This window comes from Saimiri boliviensis, chromosome X (genome assembly GCF_048565385.1).
Source record: "Saimiri boliviensis isolate mSaiBol1 chromosome X, mSaiBol1.pri, whole genome shotgun sequence".
NCBI classification, from domain to species: domain Eukaryota; kingdom Metazoa; phylum Chordata; class Mammalia; order Primates; family Cebidae; genus Saimiri; species Saimiri boliviensis.
The window spans coordinates 13341451-13364348 of record NC_133470.1 but is presented as its reverse complement, the minus strand read 5'-3'; the positions used below and the strand labels follow the sequence as shown (position 1 = coordinate 13364348).

The following is a 22898-nucleotide window of genomic DNA, read 5'->3' as shown; positions in this document are numbered from 1 at the left end:
AGTACTGGTAATGATTATTTGTCCTGTTTATACGCAGTGTGTTCCCAGAAGTTCCCTTCCTGTGTTCTATGTGTTTTCTTCATCTGCAAAGGCCTTTTCCTATAAAAGGGCTAATGACAGTGTATGTAGAATTATCAAAGCTGATTCAAGGGTCCTTAGAAATGAGATATTTTGAGGAAGAGGGAGAAATTTGGTAAAGGATTCAAAATTACCCTGATTTGATCACTTATACATTATATGTATTGAAACATCACTATGTGTCCCATAAATATGTACAATTATTATTTGTCAATTAAAAGGAGAAGTAAGATTTTTTTTAAACTGTGTATCTATAATCCTCTACCTGAGTATTAGTTGCACATCTATGGTCTTTTCCAAGACTTCATCAAGATTAGTTTTTATATTAATCTTTTCTGGTAGCATCACTTTTTCCTATATCTGGTCTTCCTGTCTATGATCTGGGCATATAGTATTTAATTGAGTTAAAGGAACCATATTCTGCTGATTTATTTCTTATTGATAAATACTTCACATGGTTTCTGGCATTCTGTTAGAAAAATACTGAATCTAAAAGACAATGAGTTCGTGTCCTTTGTAGGGACATGGATGAATCTGGAAACCATCATTCTCAGCAAACTGACACAAGAACAGAAAATCAAACACCACATGTTCTCACTCATAGGCAGGTATTGAACAATGAGAACGCATGGACACAGGGAGGGGAGCATCACACACTGGGGTCTGTTTGGGGCGGTCAAGGGAGGGACAGATAACACGGGGAGAAATGCCAGATATAGATGATGGGGACGGAGGCAGCAAACCACCTTGCCATGTATGTACCTATGCAACAGTCCTGCATGATCTGCACATGTGCCCTAGAACCTAAAGTACAATTAAAAAAAAATTTAACTGCTAAAAAGAAATAACATGGAAGAAAATAGTATTTTAGAGTATTTTAGGTTTTAGGATCAATGGTTAAGTGCAATCATTATCATAATTCTTTCAAAATTATCAATATTAATTTTATACTTTTCTATTTGGAGTATCAATATTCATAGTCTTATTAAAACTACTTCTGGTAATAATTCATCTAACCATTAACAGATAATTTTCAAAGGTATATAAAGACCACTACCCTGTTCTCAATGAACTTCTAAATAGTTTGGAAGATCCAACTGAAACATGAAACAATAGAGAAAGAAAGTGCTTCCTGGATAGCTGGGCAGTGGAAAACCAGTGGAGAAAAAGTGCTAGATGGACTGCAGGTCCCTGGAGAGGATTCATGGACTTAGAACTTGAGCTGGCTTGGAAGTTGGTGTAGACAAAGGTAGGCTCTGAAAGTTCACTCACCCGAAGTGTTGGAAAGTGAAATGCCTGGGAACTTTTGGTATTTATGTTAAAATACTGTGAAATTTGTATTCTGTTCCACAGTATAGCTGAATTCATTCTAAAATACGATATATGCATTGCGGTGAAAAACAAAAAGGAAAAATGCTGAATCGAACCTCTTGACACAGTGTTTTCATTCTTTTGAATATTTCCTTAGGATACGATTTTCAGGAGTTGGATTATTAGGTCAAAGGGTATGAACACTTTTATGACTGATAATTCTGCCAGATTGTTGGAAAGAAGGGGTGAGCCAGGTCATAATGACATTCACTGTACTTGTGTTCCTGCTTTCCCTAGTCTTTTTGATAGGATTATTTTTCTTCTTGCTCTATTAGCAGGAACAAAAAGAGCCCTATTTCTGTTCATGGCTACAAAGTGAAAATGGTTTCTACCTCAAATGTTGATTTACCTGTGTGTATAGTGCCTAGGTCTGAAGTCTTCATTCGGACTTAACCATGGGTTGATAAACTTTTTCAGTAAAGGACCAGTTAGCAAATATTTTTGGCTTTGCAGCCATTGTGGTGTGAAAGCAGCTACGGGCACATATATGAGTGAATGAGCACAGCTGTGTCCCAACACAACTTTATCTATGGGCGCTGAAAGTTGATTCCATATCATTTTTGTGTAGCATGAAATATTATTCTTTGATTTAAGTTTTTCAACCAATTTAAAATATGAAAACCATTCTTAGTTCAAGGGCTACACAGAAAACAGTCAGGGGGATCCCATGACTGTGAGCCGGGCCATAGTCTGCTGAATCCTGGTCTAAATAAGAACCTTTCAGCCTGGGCAACACGGCGAGACCCTGTCTCTATGAAAATTTTTTAAAAAATCAGCCAAGTGTGGTGGCACACACCTGTAGTCCCAGCTACTCAGGAGGCTGAGGTGGGAGGATTACTTGAGCCTGGGAGTTTGAGGCTGCAGTGAGCCATGATTGCATCACTGCACTCCAGCCTGGGCAATAGAGTGAGACCTTGTATGGGGAAAAAAAAAATAGAAAGAACTGCGCATTGAATGAACTCCATGGATGAGGCAGTGCCTAGGCAGAGCTGAAAGACAGCATCCCCCCACTTCTCTACAGGCTTGCATGCATATCCTATTTCATGACAGAGAATAGGACTAAAGGGGCTTTCAGAAGCCATTTGATCTAACCTCTTTATTTTTCAGCTGAGGAAATGGAGGGCTGACAGATGAAGTGACACACAGTTGAGAGAGTCAGAACCAGGGCTGGGACACTCTTCCCACATTATTTTCCAGTATTCTAATAAAACACGCTGCCCTTGCCCCCCCCCATCTAATGTTATAATCACTTTCCAAAATGTAACTCTTGGCCAGACGTGGTGGCTTACACCTCTAATGCCAGGACGTTGGGAGGCCAAGGTGGCTGAATCACTTGAGGTCAGGAATTTGAGACCAGCCTGGCCATCATGGTGAAACCTTGTCTCTACTAAAAATACAAAAATTAGCCAGGCATGGTAGCATGTGCCTGTAGTCTCAGCTACTCAAGAGGCTGAGGCAGGAGAATCACTTGAACCTGGGAAGCGGAGGTTGCAGCGAGCCGAGATCGTGCCACTGAATTCCAGCCTGGATGACAGAGTGAGACTCTGTCTAAAAAAAAAAAAAAAAAAAAAAGTAACTCTTCAAACACACGTTTTACAGTTGTTAGACTCCTTGATACTCTACCCTTCAGATCTGTATATTTTATTGCATGTAAATTATACCTTGATTTTTAAAAAACTCATTTTTCCCGCTTTTAAAAAAGTTTTATATTTTAAAAAATAGAGATGGGGTCTCTCTTTGTTGCCAAGGCTGGTCTTTAACTCCTGACCTCAAGGAATCCTCCTGCTTCAGCCTCCCCAAGAGCTGGAATTATAGGCATGAGTCACTGTGTCTAGCCTTAAAAAAACTTACACAATCTGGGAAGTTAGATAGTAGGGCTTGTCTCCTTATAGTGATGCCATTAGTTGATTAATTAACTCATTAAATGATTTTTGAAAAGCAGGGAGAAGTGGCACAGTGTGGGTAAGTCTTAAGTGGGGTGCTTTGAAAAGTAAGAATATAGAATGAGGAGTGGCTAGAGATGGAGGGATCAGGCTCAAGTGAGAGGGGAGCCAGGGGAACAATGAGGAACTAAGTTATTAGATGGCTTAAGACTCTAAAAATAAACTTTATTGTTTTGCTCATGGCTCTCAAATGAGAGCACAAAAGATGGGAACATAATAAAGCACAGGGAAATTCAGACAAGGTTCAGAGCTCATTCAGGGATGGCCAACAACTTGATAGTGTCTCTAATATATTACAAGACCCTGGACTTAATTTGCTTGGTCAAGTCCCAGATGTGTTGCCAAGACACATTCAGTAAGGGAGGCAAGACTTTGTGTTGAGTGTGGTTTCCAAACCAAACTGCCACCCGCTAGAAAGACCATGTTTTCCAAACCATTACAGTTGACGTGTTTGAATACTGCAAATCTGGCATATGTGCATTTAGTAGGAATGCTAGCCCCAACCTTATTTGTTTATTTCTTTATTTTAGAGACAGGGTTTTGCTCTGTTGCCCAGGCTGAAGTGCAGTGGTGTGATCATAGCTCGCTGTCACCTCCAGCTCCTGGGCCCAAGCGGTCCTCCTGCCTCCACCTCCTGAGTAGCTGGGAATACAGCCACATGCCACCATGTCTGATTATTTTAAAAAGATTTTTTTTTTTTTTTTAGACAAAGTCTCACTCCATCACCCAGGCTGGAGTTGCAGTGGCACAATCTTGGCTCACTGCAACCTCCACCTCCCTGGTTCAAGCAGTTCTCCTATCTCAGCCTTCTGAGTAGCTGGGACTATAGGTGCCCGCCACCACACCCAGCTAATTTTTGTATTTTTAGTAGAGAAAGGTTTCACCATATTGGTCAGGCTGGTCTTGAACTCCTGACCTCAGGTGATCCGCCTGCCTCAGCCTCCCAAAGTGCTGGGATTACAGGTGTGAGCCACCGTGCCTGGCCTAAAATTTTTGTAGAGATGGGGTTTCTATGTTGCCCAGGCTGGTCTTAAACTCTTGGCCTCAAGAGATCCTCAATGGCCTTTGGTACGCTTTTTCAATAAAGGGCCAGACAGTAAATGCTTTTGGCTTTGCAGCCATTGTGGTGTGAAAGCAGCTACAGACAAATGTGAGTGAATGAGCGTGGCTGTGTCCCAACAGCACTTTATTTTTGGGTGCTGAAAGTTGATTTCATATCATTTTCACGTGGCATCAAATATTATTCTTCATTTTGTCCAGCCATCAACCTAATTTAAAGCTCCCAAATTCTCTATTCCCTCCAAACCAGCACCCAAACAGTTACAGACCCTTACCCTTAGAAACAGGGGAATGCCACGAGGTGGAAAGGTGCAGAGAAGACCCAAGGGCTCGAGGAGAGATAGGAGGGAAGAGGTGGGACGTGAGCATGGGGGTGTGCTGTGGACTTGCTACAGGGAGGTGTATCTGGTCCAGTTAAGCATGCAACACAACAAACTTGAAGGGATTAGGAACCCAGGGCAGTGTAGTTTATGCAACTGGAGACCAGGACCTGGTGATTTCCAGAGTTGTGTGAAGCTGGCCGTCATCCTCAGAGCAGATGACATGGGGACAGTGAAGTTTGATGCAGACAGATGACAGCTGGCAGAGGAGGCCAGGAAGCGCTCCTCAGGGTGATGCCCGCAGGAGCGTGACATGACTCTGGGATGCAAGACACCAGTGAAGCCTTCCGGACCTGGCAGGTGAAAACTGAATGCTTTAGGGAAAGGTTTCATTCCTTTCAGGGATCTTCTCTCTGCATTTCCTCATATTGAAGAAGAAGATCTTGACTAAAATGACCAGTTCTGCTTTAATGTAAGGAAGAAAGGATTTTGTTTAGAAAGAAAAGAGGCACGAGGCCCATTAAAAAGATAGTGAGTGAGACCCAGTGCTGAGAGTCCTGGTACAATTCATGGCATTGCAGTTGTAGAGTGGTAAAATCTAAAATGCGAAAGAGCTGCAAGAAATGGGAAGTTTTCAGGGACTAGGAAGATGGCTTTTGGTTTCTTTTCTCTTATCAAAGCACTGATAGAGAAAAACAGCTTCTAGTTCCTGATGTGATTGGATTAGGAAGTTTTTAAAAAAATAAAACCAACATTGAACATTCGTGAAACATTAGAGCAGGAGGAAAAAAACAACATACAAAAAAAAATCCTCGGCTGAGTTAGTTGATTTACATAACAGTTTAAAAGAGGTCACCAGGGATTTAGGGACCCTGAGACTCCATGCCACGGTAATTTGTCCTTGTGCTGAGACAGAAATTCCAGAAAAGCGCGGCAGGGCTTTGTGAGAGCTGCATGCCACTTGGCGAGCCTCCCGCCTGCCCCCAGAGCCCAGGTCCGCACTGCAGGGTGGCTCTCTTCTTACTGCTTCTTGCCTTTTACTAGGGAAACCATTCACTAAGGTGTGTTAATATGGAGGTTCATAGGTCTGGGACGTAGCACCTTTCATCCTAACAACAAATGACATTCCTGCCCCCTCTCTAGACAGGCACTTGTCCTCGTCACTTCACTGACAGGAACTAGTGGAGTAGTTAAGAGCTCAGTCCCTGGCTGTGTAGAGCTACATACCCTCACCATGCCTCAGTTTCTGCATCTGAAAGACAGAGATAAGAGTGCAGGCCTCTTGGAGTTCTTGTGAGGGTTAAATAATGGTATGCCAGAGCCCTTGGAAACAGTGCCTGGCACAGAAAAGGCACTGTTTAAATGTGGCTGATGTTTGAGAGAATTGATCTATCATCTTCTCAAAGCTCGGAGCAAACGTCAGTTAGTGACCTGGCATTAAGAATGAGGTCCCATTAGGGCAGTGGGAGGGAAGAAGAGGCTTCCCTTGCTCTTGCAGGTCCTTTCTATTCTGTCGTTCTTGGCTGCTAGCTCCCCACCTGCCAATGCATAAGATCTAAGAAAAGAGACATCAAGAATGAGATAAGAATATTAAATGGAAAACAGATGAAATGAAAGTGATGAAAAGTGGGGCGCAGTGGCTCATACCTGTAGTCCCAGCACTTTGTGAGGCTGAGATGCGTAAATCACTTGAGGTCAGGAGTTCAAGACCAGCCTGGCCAACATGGAGAAACCCCATCTCTACTAAAAATACAAAAATTAGCTAGATGTGGTGGTGCATACCTGTAATCCCAGCTACTTGGGAGGCTGAGGCAGGAGAATTTCTTGAACCCGGGAGGTGGAGATTGCAGTGAGCTGAGATAGTGCCATTGTACTCTGGCCTGAGAGACAGAGCGAGACTCCATATTTAAAAAAAAAAAAAAAGAAAAAAAAAGAAAGTGATGAAAAAGAATGTAATGCTATAATATAGAGTTAAAAGCAAAGACACATTTTTCTTTTTTCTTTTTTTTTTTTTTTCTGAGACGGAGTTTTCGCTCTTGTTACCCAGGCTGGAGTGCAATGGCGCGATCTCGGCTCACCGCAACCTCCGCCTCCTGGGTTCAGGCAATTCTCCTGCCTCGGCCTCCTGAGTAGCTCGGATTACAGGCATGTGCCACCAGGCCCAGCTAATTTTTTGTATTTTTTAGTAGAGACGGTGTTTCACCATGTTGACCAGGATGGTCTCGATCTCTTGACCTTGTGATCCACCCGCCTCGGCCTCCCAAAGTGCTGGGATTACAGGCGTGAGCCACCGCGCCCGGCCTAAGCAAAGACACATTTTTCAACTCAGATGTTTTATACTAGAAAATTGAGATAAAAGCATTTCAGGAAGATAGAATTAGGGAAGGGGGAGGAGTTTCGATACTAAAAGAAATGAAATATTTTATAAAAATTGGAGAAATGATATTCTAAAATTCAAAAGTAAGAAATAAAGGAAAAATATAGGAGAAAATAAAGGAGAAATAAAGGAGCCAGCTATCGCTGGCTGCAACCAGCCAGCCAGTAATTAAGACATTCCTCTCATCACCCCTAGGACCCAGCCACCATTTTGCACAAAGGAAAGGAAACTTAGCCAGGTTAAGTCACGCATCCAGGTCACTTGGTAGAAAGTCATTGAGCTGAGTCTTTGAACTCCTCACTGTATGAAATGGCTGGACCTTAATCAAAGAGGGGGCAGAAAGACCCAAAGAGCTCCCAGAGCTGAATGCTGCCCTCACTGAGAATCCCGAGAAAACGTTTTGCAGCTTTCAGGAGTGTCTTGTGGGAGGAGAGCAGGGGGTGCAGAAAGTGAAGACCCTACCCCAGGCCTCTTCTGAAACCCTGTCTGAAACCACGGGTTATCTTAAGGATACACACAAGCACTGAATCAGTTTTGCACTGAGTATCTAGGCCAGTAGGGCCAGGGAGGGAATGCAGACAGGCACATGTGAGAAATGCCACAGCTGAAGCTTAACGATCAGCAGCTACACTGAGCCTCAGAGTTAGAGAGGCAGTAGGGAGTAGTGGGGACTGTGGCAAATCAGCAGGCATGTACCCCATTAAAGAAGTGACTTCCACAGCTGGTAGTTGCATGAAGAACTGTGGATTCACTGCTGCCAGTCTTCTAAATTTTCAAGAGAGTCTGGAAATCTGGAGTTTTTTTTTTTTTTTTTTTTTTTTTGAGACGGAGTTTTGCTTTTGTTACCCAGGCTGGGGTGCAATGGCACGATCTCGGCTCACCGCAACCTCTGCCTCCTGGGTTCAGGCAATTCTCCTGCCTCAGCCTCCTGAGTAGCTGGGATAACAGGCACACGCCACCATGCCCAGCCAATTTTTTGTATTTTTAGTAGAGACGGGGTTTCACCATGTTGACCAGGATGGTCTCGATCTCTTGACTTCGTGATTCACCCGCCTCGGCCTCCCAAAGTGCTGGGATTACAGGCTTGAGCCACCGCGCTCGGCGGAAATCTGGAGTTTTATGTAAAATCTCCTGACTTTTAAATGTTGGCAACTTACTTACATTTTTACAATATTTCATGTCTACCAGCACTATGCAAGCCAAATACAACAAATATCTGCACCCTGGGCAGCCTCGTAGGATCTTTGGATTAGATAAGCATCATCAAATTCTTGCACATACAAGAGATCTCTGGTCCTTAAAATGCCTAATTAGCAGATGACATGGTTGTGGGTAGTCTTAAAATTGAAGTAAATTAAGATAGTGGTGCAACAAAGACATTTGTGTAAAAGCAAGGCAGTTCTACCAAGAAAAGAGGTAATGAAGCCCAGCAGGCAGTGGTTTTACTTTTTTATTAGGTTGGTGCAAAAGTCATTGTGGTTTTTGCCATGGAAAGTAATGGAATTACGTATTAGATGATATGGTGATTGCCTTTAGCCCCCTGGAAATAGGAGGTATGGCACCAGGGGCAAGATAAGGATCAGAAGGTATAGAATGGGAGTGGACAGTGTGTGAGTGACAGCTTTCAGGGGAGCAAATGTGGGAGAAGAAGGGAGGGTACAGTCTTGGGCAGGGGTCCCCCGTTGAGGATGACGAACAGGTAGATGGGACAAAAAGTGCCTGGAGGAGCAGAGGTCACAGAAAAGGAAGGGTGGCAGCTGAAGACAGACCTGCTGGATTTTAGAGAGCAGTTTTGTAAAGTCACAGGAACAAAAGCCGGGTTGCAAAGGGTAGGAGTGGGAGGTTTGAATAAAGGGTGAGTCAGAGCAAGAGGGCATTGTGGACAAGAGTGGGGCTGGATGATTTCTGTTTTTTATTAAAAAAATTTTTAATTGTGGTAAAATATACATAACATAAAATTTACTATCTTAACCATTTCCAGGTTCAGTTGTGTTAAGTACATTACACTGTTGTACAACCAGTCTCCAGAACTGTTCTCATCTTGCAAAACTGGAAACTATACCCATTAAACAGCAACTCCCCATTTCCCTGGCCCCTGGCAACCACCGTTCTATTTTTTCTTTTCTTTTTTCTCCCCTCCCCTCCCCTCCCCTCCCCTCCCCTCCCCTCCCCTCCCCTCCCCTCCCCTCCCCTCCCCTTCCTTTTTTTTAGGCAGAGTCTCCCTTTGTTGCCCAGGCTGGAGTACAGTGGCACAATCTTGGCTCAGTGCAACCTCTGCTTCCTAGGTTCAAGTTATTCTTCTGTCTCAGCCTCTTGAGTAGCTGGGATTACAGGCATCTGCCACTATGCCCAGCTAATTTTTGTATTTTTAGTGGAGATGGGGTTTTACCATGTTGGCCAGCCTGGTCTCGCACTCCTCACCTCAAGTGATCTGCCTGCCTTGGCCTCCCAAAGTGCTGGGATTACAGGCATGAGTCACCACACCAGGCCTCTATTTTCTGTCTCTGGATTTGACTGCTATAGATGATATGGAGAGGAGACAGGGAAATACTGGGTAGAAGAGGGTGATTCTCCAGCAAAGGCCCCACCCTCAAGCCTGGAAACCTGTGGCCATAAATAAGAACAGGCATTCCTGTTTTCACACCCAAATGTTGCCTTTTGGTCTACCATGCCCCCATCCTGTACCATATAAACCCCAAACCCCAGGCTCCATGAGCAGAAGAGCAGTGTGACAGAGAAGGCGAGAAGAGAAGGAACATCTGAACATGGAGAGGAGTTCGGCTGGGGACCGTTGGAGAGGAGATTGGCCGCTGGACGGCTAAACTCCAAGGGAAGATCATCTTCCCACTCCATTTCCTTTCCAGCGCCCCATCCATCCCGCTGAGAGCCACCTCCACCACTCAATAAAACCCCGACATTCTCCACCACTTAATAAAACCTCCACATTCACCATCCTATAAGTCCATGTGTGACCTGGTTCTTTCTGGATGCTGGACAAGAACCTGGGTACCAAGAAGGCACTGAGCTGGTTAACACTTAAGCCATCTGTGGACAGCAGAGCTAAAAGAGCACTGTAGCAAGCCCACTGGAGTTTTGGGTACCCACCCTAGACACTACTTGGGGCTGGAGCCCAAAAGCACTCGCCCTGAATCCTGCACCTGCCCGTCTGTGTGCTCCCACTCCCATAGGGGTTTGAGTACACATGGTAAATGAAAGACGAACCACGCCCCTGTTGCATGTCCTTTGAGAGAGGTCAAGGAACTCTCTCATTTAATCAATACCGCCTATAAGTGGAATCATACAGTATTTGTCCTTTTATGAGTGGCTTATTTCACTTCACATATTGTCTCCAAGTTTCATCCATATTGTAGCATGGGATAGGATTTCCTTCCTTTTGAATGTAGAATAATATTCCATAGTGTGGATGGATATGCACATTTTGTTTATCCATTTGTCCTTTAGTGAACATTTGGGTTGCTTCCACCTTTTAACTTGTGTAGCTTTTTTGGGGAGATATTTTGGCTCTCAAAAGGAGAAAAAAAATTAGGTTCAGTTGCTAGGATTACTCACATGAGGGTAGGAATGGGCAAGACTATAAAAGGGGTAAAAATATATTATGTATGAGGCAGTATCTACCCAGTACCAAATTAGAGAAAGAGATGGTATAATTTGGAAAGGTGTTTTTTTTTCCTGATAACCCTTTTATCCACATTATTGGTGTCTTTCTGCCCGCACTGAGAGTGCTTTATAGGTTCCAAGACTTCTGTTGGCTTGCTTTCTGTAAAGCTGTGCTGACATTTACTACTTAAAGTGAACATTTTATTTTGTCTCCAAAAAGACTAGGACAGAAAGGAAGACTGAATCACTTTGTTATTGAGATTCTCCTCCATTCCTAGGATCATTACATAACACCTGTGTCAGAGTACTGCTCTTAAGAACGTGATGTGTATACCTTTCAGTTTCTGACTCTACTCTTTTTTTTTTTTTTTTTTTTTTTTGAGGCGGAGTTTCACTCTTGTTACCCAGGCTGGAGTGCAATGGCGCGATCTCGGCTCACCGCAACCTCCGCCTCCTGGGTTCAGGCAATTCTCCTGCCTCAGCCTCCTGAGTAGCTGGGATTACAGGCACGCGCCACCATGCCCAGCTAATTTTTTGTATTTTTAGTAGAGACGGGGTTTCACCATGTTGACCAGGATGGTCTCTATCTCTCGACCTCGTGATCCACCCGCCTCGGCCTCCCAAAGTGCTGGGATTACAAGCTTGAGCCACCGCGCCCGGCCTAACTCTACTCTTAAGATACATTTTACATTCAGCAGCATCTAGCATTTTGGCTTGTCATGGAATGTTCTCCTACTGCACTTTCAATGATGGTGTACATTAGTTGATTCTAACCAGAAATGCACATTGGAGTGACTTGTGGTGAGTTTTTAAAACCCACATGCCTGGACACTCTTCTGAGAGTAATCAAATCAGAATCGATGGTACCGGGGTGCCAGGGCTCCAGAATGGGCATTCTTAGTTTTCTTTTCTTTTTTTTCTTTTTCTTTTTCTTTTTTTTTTTTTGAGGCAGAGTTTCACTCTTGTTATCCAGGCTGGAGTGCAATGGCACGATCTCGGCTCACCGCAACCTCCGCCTCCTGGGTTCAGGCAATTCTCCTGCCTCAGCCTCCTGAGTAGCTGGGATCACAGGCATGCGCCACCATGCCCAGCTAATTGTTTGTATTTTTAGTAGAGACGGGGTTTCACCATGTTGACCAGGATGGTCTCGATCTCTTGACCTCGTGATCCACCCGCCTTGGCCTCCCAAAGTGCTGGGATTACAGGCTTGAGCCACTGTGCCCAGCCAGTTTTATTTTCTTTTCAGGACGTTCTCAAATAGAATTTCACTGGTAGCATTCGGAACTGATTCTCAACATAGAGTTTTTAAGGCAATTTTAATTTATCCTTTTTCACAGGATAGCAATGGATTAAATTTGTAAATTCATTTCTGATTTGTAAGCAATGAAGAAAGATTTTGAATGCACAAAATAGAATTTCCAAAGTTCTGAAAACATGTTTCATTGTATACCATATCTGTTGTATGTTGATTTCATTCAACAAATCTTTACTGAGTACCTGCTTATGTGCTAGGTGCTGGTCTTAAGAATTGAGGGAATGGGCTGGGCGCTGTGGCTCACACCTGTAATCCCAGCACTTTGGGAGGCCGAGGCTGATGGATCACAAGGTCAGGAGACTGAGACCATTCTGGCTAACACAGTGAAATACCATCTCTACTGAAAAATGCAAAAAATTAGCTGAGCGTGGTGGCACGTGCCTGTAGTCCCAGCTACTTGGGAGGCTGAGGCAGAAGAATCCATTGAATCTGGGAGGTGGAGGTTGGAGTGAGCCAAGATTGCACCACTGCACTCCAGCCTGGGCAACAGAGCAAGACTCTGTCTAAACAACAACAACAACAACAACAACAACAAAAGAATTGAGGGGATGACTGCTGGGTATATACTCTAAAGAAAGGAAATTAGGATATCAAAGAGATATCTGCAGTCTCATGTCTGTTGCAACACCTGTCACAATAGCCAAGATTTGGAAGCAACCTAAGTGCCCATCAAAAGATGAATGGATAAAGAAAATGTGCTTATACACAGTGGAGTACTATTCAGCCATAGAAAAGAATGAGATCCTGTCATTTGCAACAGCATAGATAGAACTGGAGATCATTATGTTAAGTGAAATAAGCCAGGCACAGAAAGACAAACATCACATGTTCTCACTTATTTGTGGGATCTAAAAATCAAAATAATTGATCCCATGAAGATAGAGAGTAGAAGGATGGTTGCCAGAGGCTGGGAAGGGTAGTGGGGGTGGGGGGGCTGGTAGGGAAGTGGGGATTGTTCAAAAAAGTAGAAAGAATGAATTCGATAGCACAACAGGGTGACTATGGTCAGTAATAACTTAATTGCACATTTAAAAATAATCTTAAAAGAATGTAATGGGGTTGTTTGAACTCAAAGAATAAATGCTTGAGGGGATGGATATCCCATTCTCCATGATGTGATTATTACACATTGTATGCCTGTATCAAAACATCTCATGTACCCTCTGAATATATATACCTACTATGTACCCACAAAAATTAAAAATTAAAAAAAGTACTTGAAAAAAAAAGTAATTGAGGGGTCAGGTTCCTATTTTGTCTGTTACCTTGTAGAGCTTATGTTCTAGTTCCATTCATTTGGATTTTATTGTCTGGAGATAACAATAGCAATCACGGACATGGTTCACTTTCTGTTCTCAGTGCTTCCCATATTTTGATTTATTTAATCCTTACAACTCTGTGAAGTAGGAACTATCATAATCCTTATTTTGTAGATCAAAATCCATATTATTTAACTGAGGTAGAGAGGTTAAATAATATGCCCAAGCCACACATCCATTAAATAGTAGAGTGGAATTTAAATCCAGGCAGTCTGACTCCAGAGTCACTACATTCCCCTACCCCTTTCTGTCACGTCTGAGATATATTAGCAAATACACAGTTTGCTTTAAGCCAGGCAGCAGCCGGAAACTATGCAGTTTCAAAAGTTCTCATAATATCCCACTAGTCCCCTTGATTCGAAGATGCAATTCCTTATATCCTAATTTGGAGATTTGTGCCACTTTCCTCATCATCTCAAGAAATGTTGGCAGACTTTATTGGATTTATGGTCACCTATTATAATGAAGGAAACAGAAAAGAAATTTTGGACTATAGGAGGAAAAGATCAGTGTCAAAGTCAGAGGTCATAGGAGACTTAGTATTCTCTGAAGCAGCTTCCTGATGCTTCTATGTTTTCTTTCTTTGTTTTTTTCTTTTGAGATGGAGTCTGGCTTTGTTGCCCAGGCTGGAGTGTAATGGCTTGATCTTGGCTCACTGCAACCTCCGTCTCCCGGTTTCAAGCAATTCTTCTGCCTCAGCCTCCCAAGTAGCTGGGACTACAGGCATGCACCATCATGCTCGGCTCATTTTTGTATTTTTAGTAGAGACCGGGGTTTCACCATGTTAGGCAGGCTGGTCTCAAACTCCTGACCTCAAGTGATCTACCTGCCTCAGACACCCAAAGTGCTGGGATTACAGGTGTGAGCCACCATGTCTGCCTTCCTGATGCTTCTATGTTTTCTTTTCTTTTCTTTCTTTCTTTTTTTTTGAGACGGAGTGTCACTCTGTTGCCCAGGCTGGAGTGCAGTGGCGTGATCTTGGCTCACTGCAACTTCCACTTCCTGGGTTCAAGAGATTCTCCTGCATCAGCCTCCTGAGTAGCTGGGATTGCAGGAGGCACGCACCACCATGCTCAGCTAATTTTTGTATTTTTAGTAGAGATAGGGTTTCAACATGTTCATCAGGTTGGTCTCGAACTCCTGACCTCATGATCTGCCTGCCTCAGCCTCCAAAGTACTGGGATTACAGGCGTGAGCCACCATGCCCGGCCTGCTTCTGTGTTTTCTAACTGTATATTATTGTGCTTTATTTCCATTTTTCTTTTAATTTTTATGAAGCAATTGTTTTAGTTTAGGCTATCCTGGATGACCCCTGTCAGTGGTATGCTGGCGTTCTCTCAAAGGAACTCCCTGTCCCCACCATTCCCCTTTTTTCTAAAATATGTACCTTAAATATTCATTACCATTCATATAATCACTAGGGAGCCCAGTCTGTATGGACAGACTTGCAAACAGAAGTTCAACTGGGATCACTGATCATACAAAGTTATGAGAATACAACCCACTGTGTTTCCTTGATCTAAGTCAAAAGCACAAACAAGACGCAAAGAAGCATTTATTTGGTTTTTCTTGGTTGAAACATCCTGTTCCAGCCTCATGATGTCTTTGAGAGTCTGATAATTCCCTGCCTGTTGAACTGAGCATGATTCCCGATTCTGTTGGAGTTTGAGGATGATTTCCAGCGCTCATACCTTCTTATCCCTTGGCTGTGTATCTGGGGTCTGCATTTTGAGGGCTGGTGCTGTAGGAAGAGTTTCTGGCCTGCTCAGATTGCTCCAGTGCTGGAACCCACTTGGTCCCTGGACCATCCTGCTTCTCCACATGCTCCAATGGGGCATTCTTTTTTTTTTTTTTTTTTTTTTTTTTTTTTTTTGAGGCGGAGTTTCGCTCTTGTTACCCAGGCTGGAGTGCAATGGTGCGATCTCGGCTCACCGCAAACCTCTGCCTCCCGGGTTCAGGCAATTCTCCTGCCTCAGCCTCCTGAGTAGCTGGGATCACAGGCATGCGCCACCATGCCCAGCTAATTTTTTGTATTTTTAGTAGAGACGGGGTTTCACCTTGTTGACCAGGATGGTCTTGATCTCTTGACCTCGTGATCCACCCACCTCGGCCTCCCAAAGTGCTGGGATTACAGGCTTGAGCCACTGCACCTGGCCAATGGGGCATTCTTGAGAGGTGTTTGGTGATGAATCTGACTCCTATTCACCTGACACTGCAGTCACTAGGCAGCTCTCTGATCACCGTGCCCATCGTCACATTGGTCATGTCCAGGGTTCTGCACTTAGCTGCAGTGCCTCAGCTACATAGCCATGTTTAGGCAGCTCCCCAGATGATTCTTAGCCCCACACTCCTGGTTAAGAGCCATTGGCATAGATGTGCTATCATTTAATCCACCAATTCTTCTATTCTTGATGCCCAGCTTGCTTCCAATTGTTTGCTATTAAATAAAGCAGCAGTACACATCTTTGTGGTTAAATCTTTGTCCTCATTTCTATCTTCTGGTATAAATTCTGAGAAGTCAAATTGTAGGATCATAAGACAGGTACATTTTTAAGGTGGGGTACATTTCGAATGTGGTCAGTACTATGGAAAATCTGGAGGTGGCTGGTGGAGTGGAGCAAGCATTGGGCCAGCTGTGAGGAGGTTGGGCTCAAGAACTGGCTCTGCTGCCCAGCAGGGCAGGGCTTTGGGCAAGTCCCTTCCCTGCCCCCAGTTTTGTTTTCTTCCTTTGTAAATGAGCCTTGTTACAAATCTGCACTGAGCGATGGTGCAGACATAACCATCTCTTGGTCCCACAGGCAGACGTATATAAGGAGGGTAGATTTGCTGGATTCCGTGGTGGACTTGTGTAGCATCTGGCGTCCTTTTATGTCATGGTGATGGCTTACTTGAGAATTGCTTCAGGGTTTCAAAGAAGCTATCTCCATCCTCTACTAGAAAAGAAGAAAATCTAGATGACTATGTGGAGTCTATTAGTTTTGTTTTTAGGCCTCTAATAGACAGATAGCGATCCAAGCACCTTGGTCCACAAAGTGTCATGGATGTGCTTGCAAAAATGCTTACTCTAATATTAATCTCACTCTTGTATCTTTACAGGGAAACTTTATGGTGGTGTTCCTTTTATAGAAGAGAGACACAGACATCGGTATGAGGTACGGCTTTCATGCTGAACTACTGGGGAATATGGATGCTTAGTGTGAGGAACCCAGCGATTATAAGCTGAATCTCTGGGAAAGGTGTCTAGCCTGGTGGTATTCACAGGCTCAGAAAGGGCCAAATTTCCCACAATCTCCCACTTCCGGAGGAGGTGGGCGGAGATGGGGAGACTCTCATCTTTTTGGCTTTCCAAAGGCAAAATCTTTATGTACCTGCACACGGGGCTTATCAATGTCCTTTAACTGCCATCTTCTAGATCATGATAAGGTCATCATTTCTTATCCTTAGCCCTTACCCTGTATTTTGCCAGGTTTGGTGAAAAGAGGACTTTAATCTTCTGAGATGGAACCAGGTGCCTTTTGGGTTGGGGGTGCATCCCTGGGCATCACAAGGTGGATCCTGGTTTGAGAACCTCTTTGGAAATTTACATGGAGCTTGAGGCTTAGTGTCACGTGACTAAAATGAGTTAATTGTTGAGGTTGCCACATGAGAAGCATAGGTTTCCAGAAATGTAGTTCATATATGTCAGGATTAATGAGTGTGTCAATTATGGTGCATTTTACCATGAAGAACAAAAATCCCTGCTTGTTATCACTCAAACCAGCCTAAACATTAAGGAACTTTGTTGTCTCAGGCACCAGGTAGTCCAGAGGCTGGGCTGGCTCCAGGCATGGTACAACCAGGGCTCCTTTTGTCTCTGTGGTTATCTCAGCCCTACGCTTGTTTATGTGTCCGCTTTGTCCTTTAGCTGGTCTCCCTCACAGTTCCCAGGTGGCTGCCAGCAGCATCTGGGGCAACAGGTGTCTCTCCCAAATAGGGAAATCAACTTAAGTTACCTGCCCACCTGTGAACTAGTAGCCATTTTTCAGGGCAATGCTGAACATCAGTGGGCTTAAACCTGGGTTTCTGAAATGTTCATCTTTCAAGAGGGATGTGTTTATTATGTTTGGCTTAGACCAGTTAGAACCCGTTTCTGGAATGGGAGAGATGGAGTTTCCTGGCTCATATAGGGGTGGAGTGGATATCAGGACAAGCCTAGGGCTCTGTTTTGAAGGAGGACTCATAGGAATCAATGCTGAATAGGTAATGGACAGTGTCACTGTGACCAAGGAACATAATTTGCTAGGTATAGGCCATTTTCGGTCTTATTTCCACTGGGAATGGCCCTAACTGGTGGGATAAAAATTATTGAGCTGCTTTGCCTCAGTGGTAATGACAAGGTGCAAGAACTGCTATGTACAGGACAGTGTAGCCATTCATTCATTCACACCTATTTTGCATCTGGTATGCATTGGAGATGGAAAGGGAAAAGACAGACACGGTCTCCTTTCTTGTTAGGGAGCTTATATTCCAATGGTGAGGACAAAAAATAAGATAACATAATAATTACAGATTAAATAATGTATTGGATAAGCGACTTGTATCTAAAATATATGAAGAGCTCTTATAACTCAATAACAAATAATGGCAAATGATATAGATATTTCTTCAAAGAAGATATACACATAGCTAATAAGCACCTGAAAAGATGCTCAACAATCATTTGTCATCAGGGAAATACATATTCAAACCACAAAGAGATTCCACTTCACACCCACTAAGCTGGCTATAATCAAGCACAGATAATAATAACAAGTGATGGAGAGGATGTGGGGTAACTGGAACCTTCATGCACTGCTGGTTGGAATGGAATACATTGCAGCCCCTTTGGAAAACCGTATGGAAGTATCTCAAAAAGTTAGACATAATAATTACCATATGACCCAGCAGTTCCTCTCCTAGATATATACCCAAGAGAAATGAAAATGTATGTCCACACAAAAACTTGTACCTGAATGATCATAGCAGCAATATCCATAATGGCCAAAAAATCAGAAACAACTAAGATGTCTACTAACTGGAGAATAGATAAGCAACGTGTGCTCTAGTCATACAATGGAGTATTATTCAGCCATAGAAGGAAATGAAGTACTGATTTATGCTACAACATAGATAAACCTTGAAAACATCATGCTGCATGAAAGAAGCCAGACACATAAGCCCACCTATTGCATGATTCTATTAATATAAAATGACCAGAATAGACAGATCTATAGATGTGGGATATAGATTAGTGATTGCCAAGAGATAAGGTCAGGGTGATGGCGGGGGCGGGGGTTGAGGGAGGAGGTTAAAGGATAGAGGGTTTGTTTTTCAGTTGATTGTGGTAATGGTTGCACACATCTGAATATACAAAAAATCATTTGTGTATTTTAAATAGGTGAATTGTATGGTATGTGAATTATGTCTTAGAGCTGTTGAGGAAGGAAAAATCATTACAAATTATGATAACTGGTATAATTAAAATGTAGAATAAAAGCTCTGAGGTTAAGATTGCAAAGAATAGGTGAGACCCCACCTTAATTTTAGACAGGGAAGCAATTTAACTGAAGGAGAGGCTGAAAAGGAAGCCTTAAGGCCTTAAGTTTGGGACAGGGCTAAGATGAGATGAGAGCCAGAAGGGGCCACAAGCCAGGTCGTCAAGTTGCCATCTATTATGACATTGTAGTAGAAAACTTGCTCCAATCGTCTCTTTAGAGCTTTTAAAAGCACTGGGGTTAGTCACAATGGAAATAAGATAGTTTTAATCCTCAAGCAAATTTGTGGTTTGGGGAGAGATAGGTAAGTACACATAACTCAAGGGAAGAAGCGAACATAGAAATGGCTATAAATAACTAGTCTCAAAGTTCCCAAGTCAGAATATCTGGGTCAGACGTCTACTTTTTGAATCTCATCTTTGGGGAGATTATAGAGGGTGGGCCTGCCAGATTTAGGTGCTGTGGTTACATTTTATATCTCAGGTTCATCATAAGTTTAAAATTGACTTTGAGCATTGAATATTGACATTAACTACTAGTTAGAGGATCACTGAAACAGGAAACCCACCCAACTGATGAAGGACCAGGTATGGGAGCTGGTATTGCTCTGTGGCCCCAAAACACTTAATTTCTTGTTTTGCAGGTAAACCCTAACATGATCAACGAATTTGAGGAGAATGACTTAAAATTTGTAGGTCAGGATGTTGATGGAGAGAGGATGGAAATCATTGAACTGGCAAGTAAGTAGGCTCTTCATTTTTGAAAAGCTTCCTGGTAACCTGCCTTTTGGTTGACAACAGATTAATTTGAGACCCAGTTTGTTTGCATTCTTTCTTTTCTTCTTTCCTTTGAAATAAATATGTAATTACAAAGTACATGACAAAAACGGACTGCTGGCCAGGCATGGTGGCCCATGCCTTTAATCCCAACATTTTGGGAGGCTGAGGTAGGCAGATTACCTGAGGTTAGGAGTTCAAGCCCGGGCTGGCCAACATGGTGAAACCCCATCTCTACTAAAAATACAAAAATTAGCCAGGTATGGTGGTGTGTTCCTGTAGTCCCAGCTACTCAGGAGGTTGAGGCAGGAGAATCGCTTGAATCCAGGAGGCAGAGGTTGCAGTGAGCAGAGATCGTGTCACTGCACTGCAGCCTGGGTAACAGTGAGACTTGGTCTCAAAAAAACAGACTGCTTAATCCTAATCATTTTGGGACCTATTAGTCTGACTCCACCATAAAATGATGTATTATTCTAAGCCTACCAGTTCTGCAAGCAGTATGCTTCCTTACCAACTCCTCTCTTTCTGAGGCTACTCGTTTGTGCCAGCCTCTAGGTTAGGTGCTCTGGGAAAGGCAGAGTGGCACTGTTGAATGGTACCCTGCTTGCTCTCCTCCTTTATGGAAGAATAGCCAAGTGCCACCTCATTGTTCGTGATTAATGCTGATATCTGTTACATGAGGGACCTGGCTTCTCTCCTGCCTTTCTCCACTGTGCTGGGTGGTCAAGCATGGGTCAGTCATTTAACTTCTGAACACTACTCACTGTCCCCAGAGTTCTTTTTAAGACCAAACAGAACAGAAATAAAGGCATCGGAAGAACACCAAAGTTGTTGTTAGTAACTAGGCTGGAACACCCGTGAGCAGATAGGCACAAACTACACATTTATTATTGATGAGACAGAAGGCAGTGTTCTTCTCAATCATCTTTGCAAGGACATGGTAAGCTCATGGTCACAGCTTGTCTCAGCTCTTTGTCTTGATGTTCTAGCCCAGGGGCTGGCAAACTATTGCCTGTGCACCATGTTCAGCCTGCTGTTTACAGCCAGCTTATGAGCTGAAAATGATTTTTTACATTTTTTAATGGTTAAAAATACTTTAAAAAGAAGACTGCCTATGACGTGCAAATTATGTGCCATTCAAATTTGTGTCCATAAATAAAGTTTTGGTGGAACACAGTTTAGGGGTGGAAAGGTGTTATCTGTGACCTTCTTCTTACCCATCGTAAGGGTCATGACCAACAGCCCTATAACAAGACAGGTTGACAAGAGAAAAGCATAACAAATGTATTTAATCAGAGTTTTATGCGACACGTAAGTTTTCAGGAAGGAAGACCCAAAGACCTAGGGAAAACTTCATTTTTATCTTAGGTTCGCTGAACAGTGGACAGACATGTAGCAATGTGATTGGGCAAAAGGGCATATTCTAATAGTAACAGACTGACGGGAAACCCAGAAAGGCCTGTCTGCTCAGATTCTTCTTGGCCTCTCTGTGTAGCATCCCATTCCCCCAGGTCTAGAGCAGGACTCATCTGGAATGAGGGTTTTATGACCTACTTTCAGGAAAGGTAGGTAGGTCAGAGAATTTCTTTATGGCCAGCTTTCACGCGGAAAGGCGGGAGAACATCAGAGTGACCTTCTTGCTTTGGAGGTCTTCCTAGTCTCCTTCTGTTCAAAGTGCTTTAGGGTAGCGTTTTCTGAGCCCTGACAACAGCAACACTCATTCATTTACGTCTTGTCTATGGCTGCTTTTTATTTATATTGTCTTTGAGACAGGGTCTAGCTCTTTTACCCAGGCTGGAGTGCAGTGACATGATCATGGCTCACTGCAGTCTTGACCTCTTGGGCACAAACAATCCTCCCACCTCAGCCTCCCAAGTAGCTGGGGCCACAGGTGTGCATCACCCTGCCTGGCAAATTTTTTTTTTTGAAATGAAGTCTCACTCTGTTGCCCAAGGTGGAGTTCAGTGGCACAATCTCAGCTCACTGCAACCTCCACCTCCTGGATTCAAGCAATTTTCCTGCCTCAGCCTCCCGACTAATTTTTGTGTTTTTTTTTTTTTAGTAGAGATGGGGTTTCACTGTGTTGGCCAGACTGGTCTTGAACTCCTGACCTCGTGATCCTCCCACCTCGGCCTCCCAAATTGCTGGGATTATAGGAGTGAGACATCATGCCTGACCAATTTTTAAACTTTTTGTTGAAGCAGGGTTTTGCCATGTTGCTCAAGCTGGTCTCACCTGGGCTTAAGGCATCTTCCCTTCTTGGCATCCCAAAATGCTGAGATTACAGGCATAATGTAATCTCATGAACAGCTGCATCTGGCCTATGGCTGTTTTTTATGCTACCATGGCAGAGATGAATAGTTAAGAAAGAGACCTTATGGGTCACAAAGCCTGAAATATTTACCCTTTACAGAGTATTGGCCCTTTACAGAAACATTTGCTAACTCCTGGGCTAGACCCACACGCATACACTTCATTTAACTAACTTGAATTTAACATTTTCACACGCCTCCTTGACCTATTTGTCTATTTGGATGTTCTCTTGCCACTTCCATCTCAACTTATTTAAAACTAAATTTACATGCCCTCCCGATTAGTTCATTCTCCTGACTGTTTCCGTTAAGATGTCATCAGTCTCACTGTCCAGGATTTCTCAGCCTTGCCACTGTTGATTGACATTTGGAGTGGTATAATACTTTGCTGTGGAGGCTGTCCTGTTCACTGTAGAGCAAGCTTGTTCAACCTACTTCCCACGGGCTGCATGCAGCCCAGGATGGCTTTGAATGCGACCCAACACAAATTTGTAAACTTTCTTAAAACATTATTAGATTCTTTTGCATTTTTTTTTTTAGCTCATCAGCTATCATTAGTGTTAGTGTATTTTATGTGTGTCCCAAGACAATTCTTCCTCCAATGTGGCCAACGTTGTGACAACCCAAAATATCTCCAGACATCATCAAATGCCCCTGGCAGGCCAGGTGCAGTGGCTAACACCTGAATCACAATGCTTTGGGTGGCCAAGGTGGGAAGATCACTTGAGACCAGGAGTTTCAGACCAGCCTGGGCAACATGGTGAGACCCTGTCTCTACAAAAAAATTAAAAATTTAGCTGGGCATGGTGGCTCGTGCCTGTGCTCCCAGCTACTTGTGAGGCTGAGGTAGGAGGATCTCTTGAGCCATGATCATGCCACTGCACTCCAGCCTGGGTG

At 43.4% G+C, this 22898-nt stretch overlaps 1 protein-coding gene across 7 annotated transcripts in view; it reads left to right on the top strand.

The window, feature by feature from the left end:
- Positions 1 to 22898, top strand: part of CTPS2 (CTP synthase 2) — a 229871-nt gene that overhangs the window by 80837 nt on the left and 126136 nt on the right. For all 7 annotated transcript variants that reach the window (XM_074391693.1, XM_010336699.3, XM_010336700.3 and 4 more), the window contains 2 exons: positions 16497 to 16552; positions 19557 to 19653. In XM_074391693.1, the coding sequence (XP_074247794.1) occupies positions 16497 to 16552; positions 19557 to 19653 (153 nt within the window). The remainder of the gene's footprint in view (positions 1 to 16496; positions 16553 to 19556; positions 19654 to 22898) is intronic.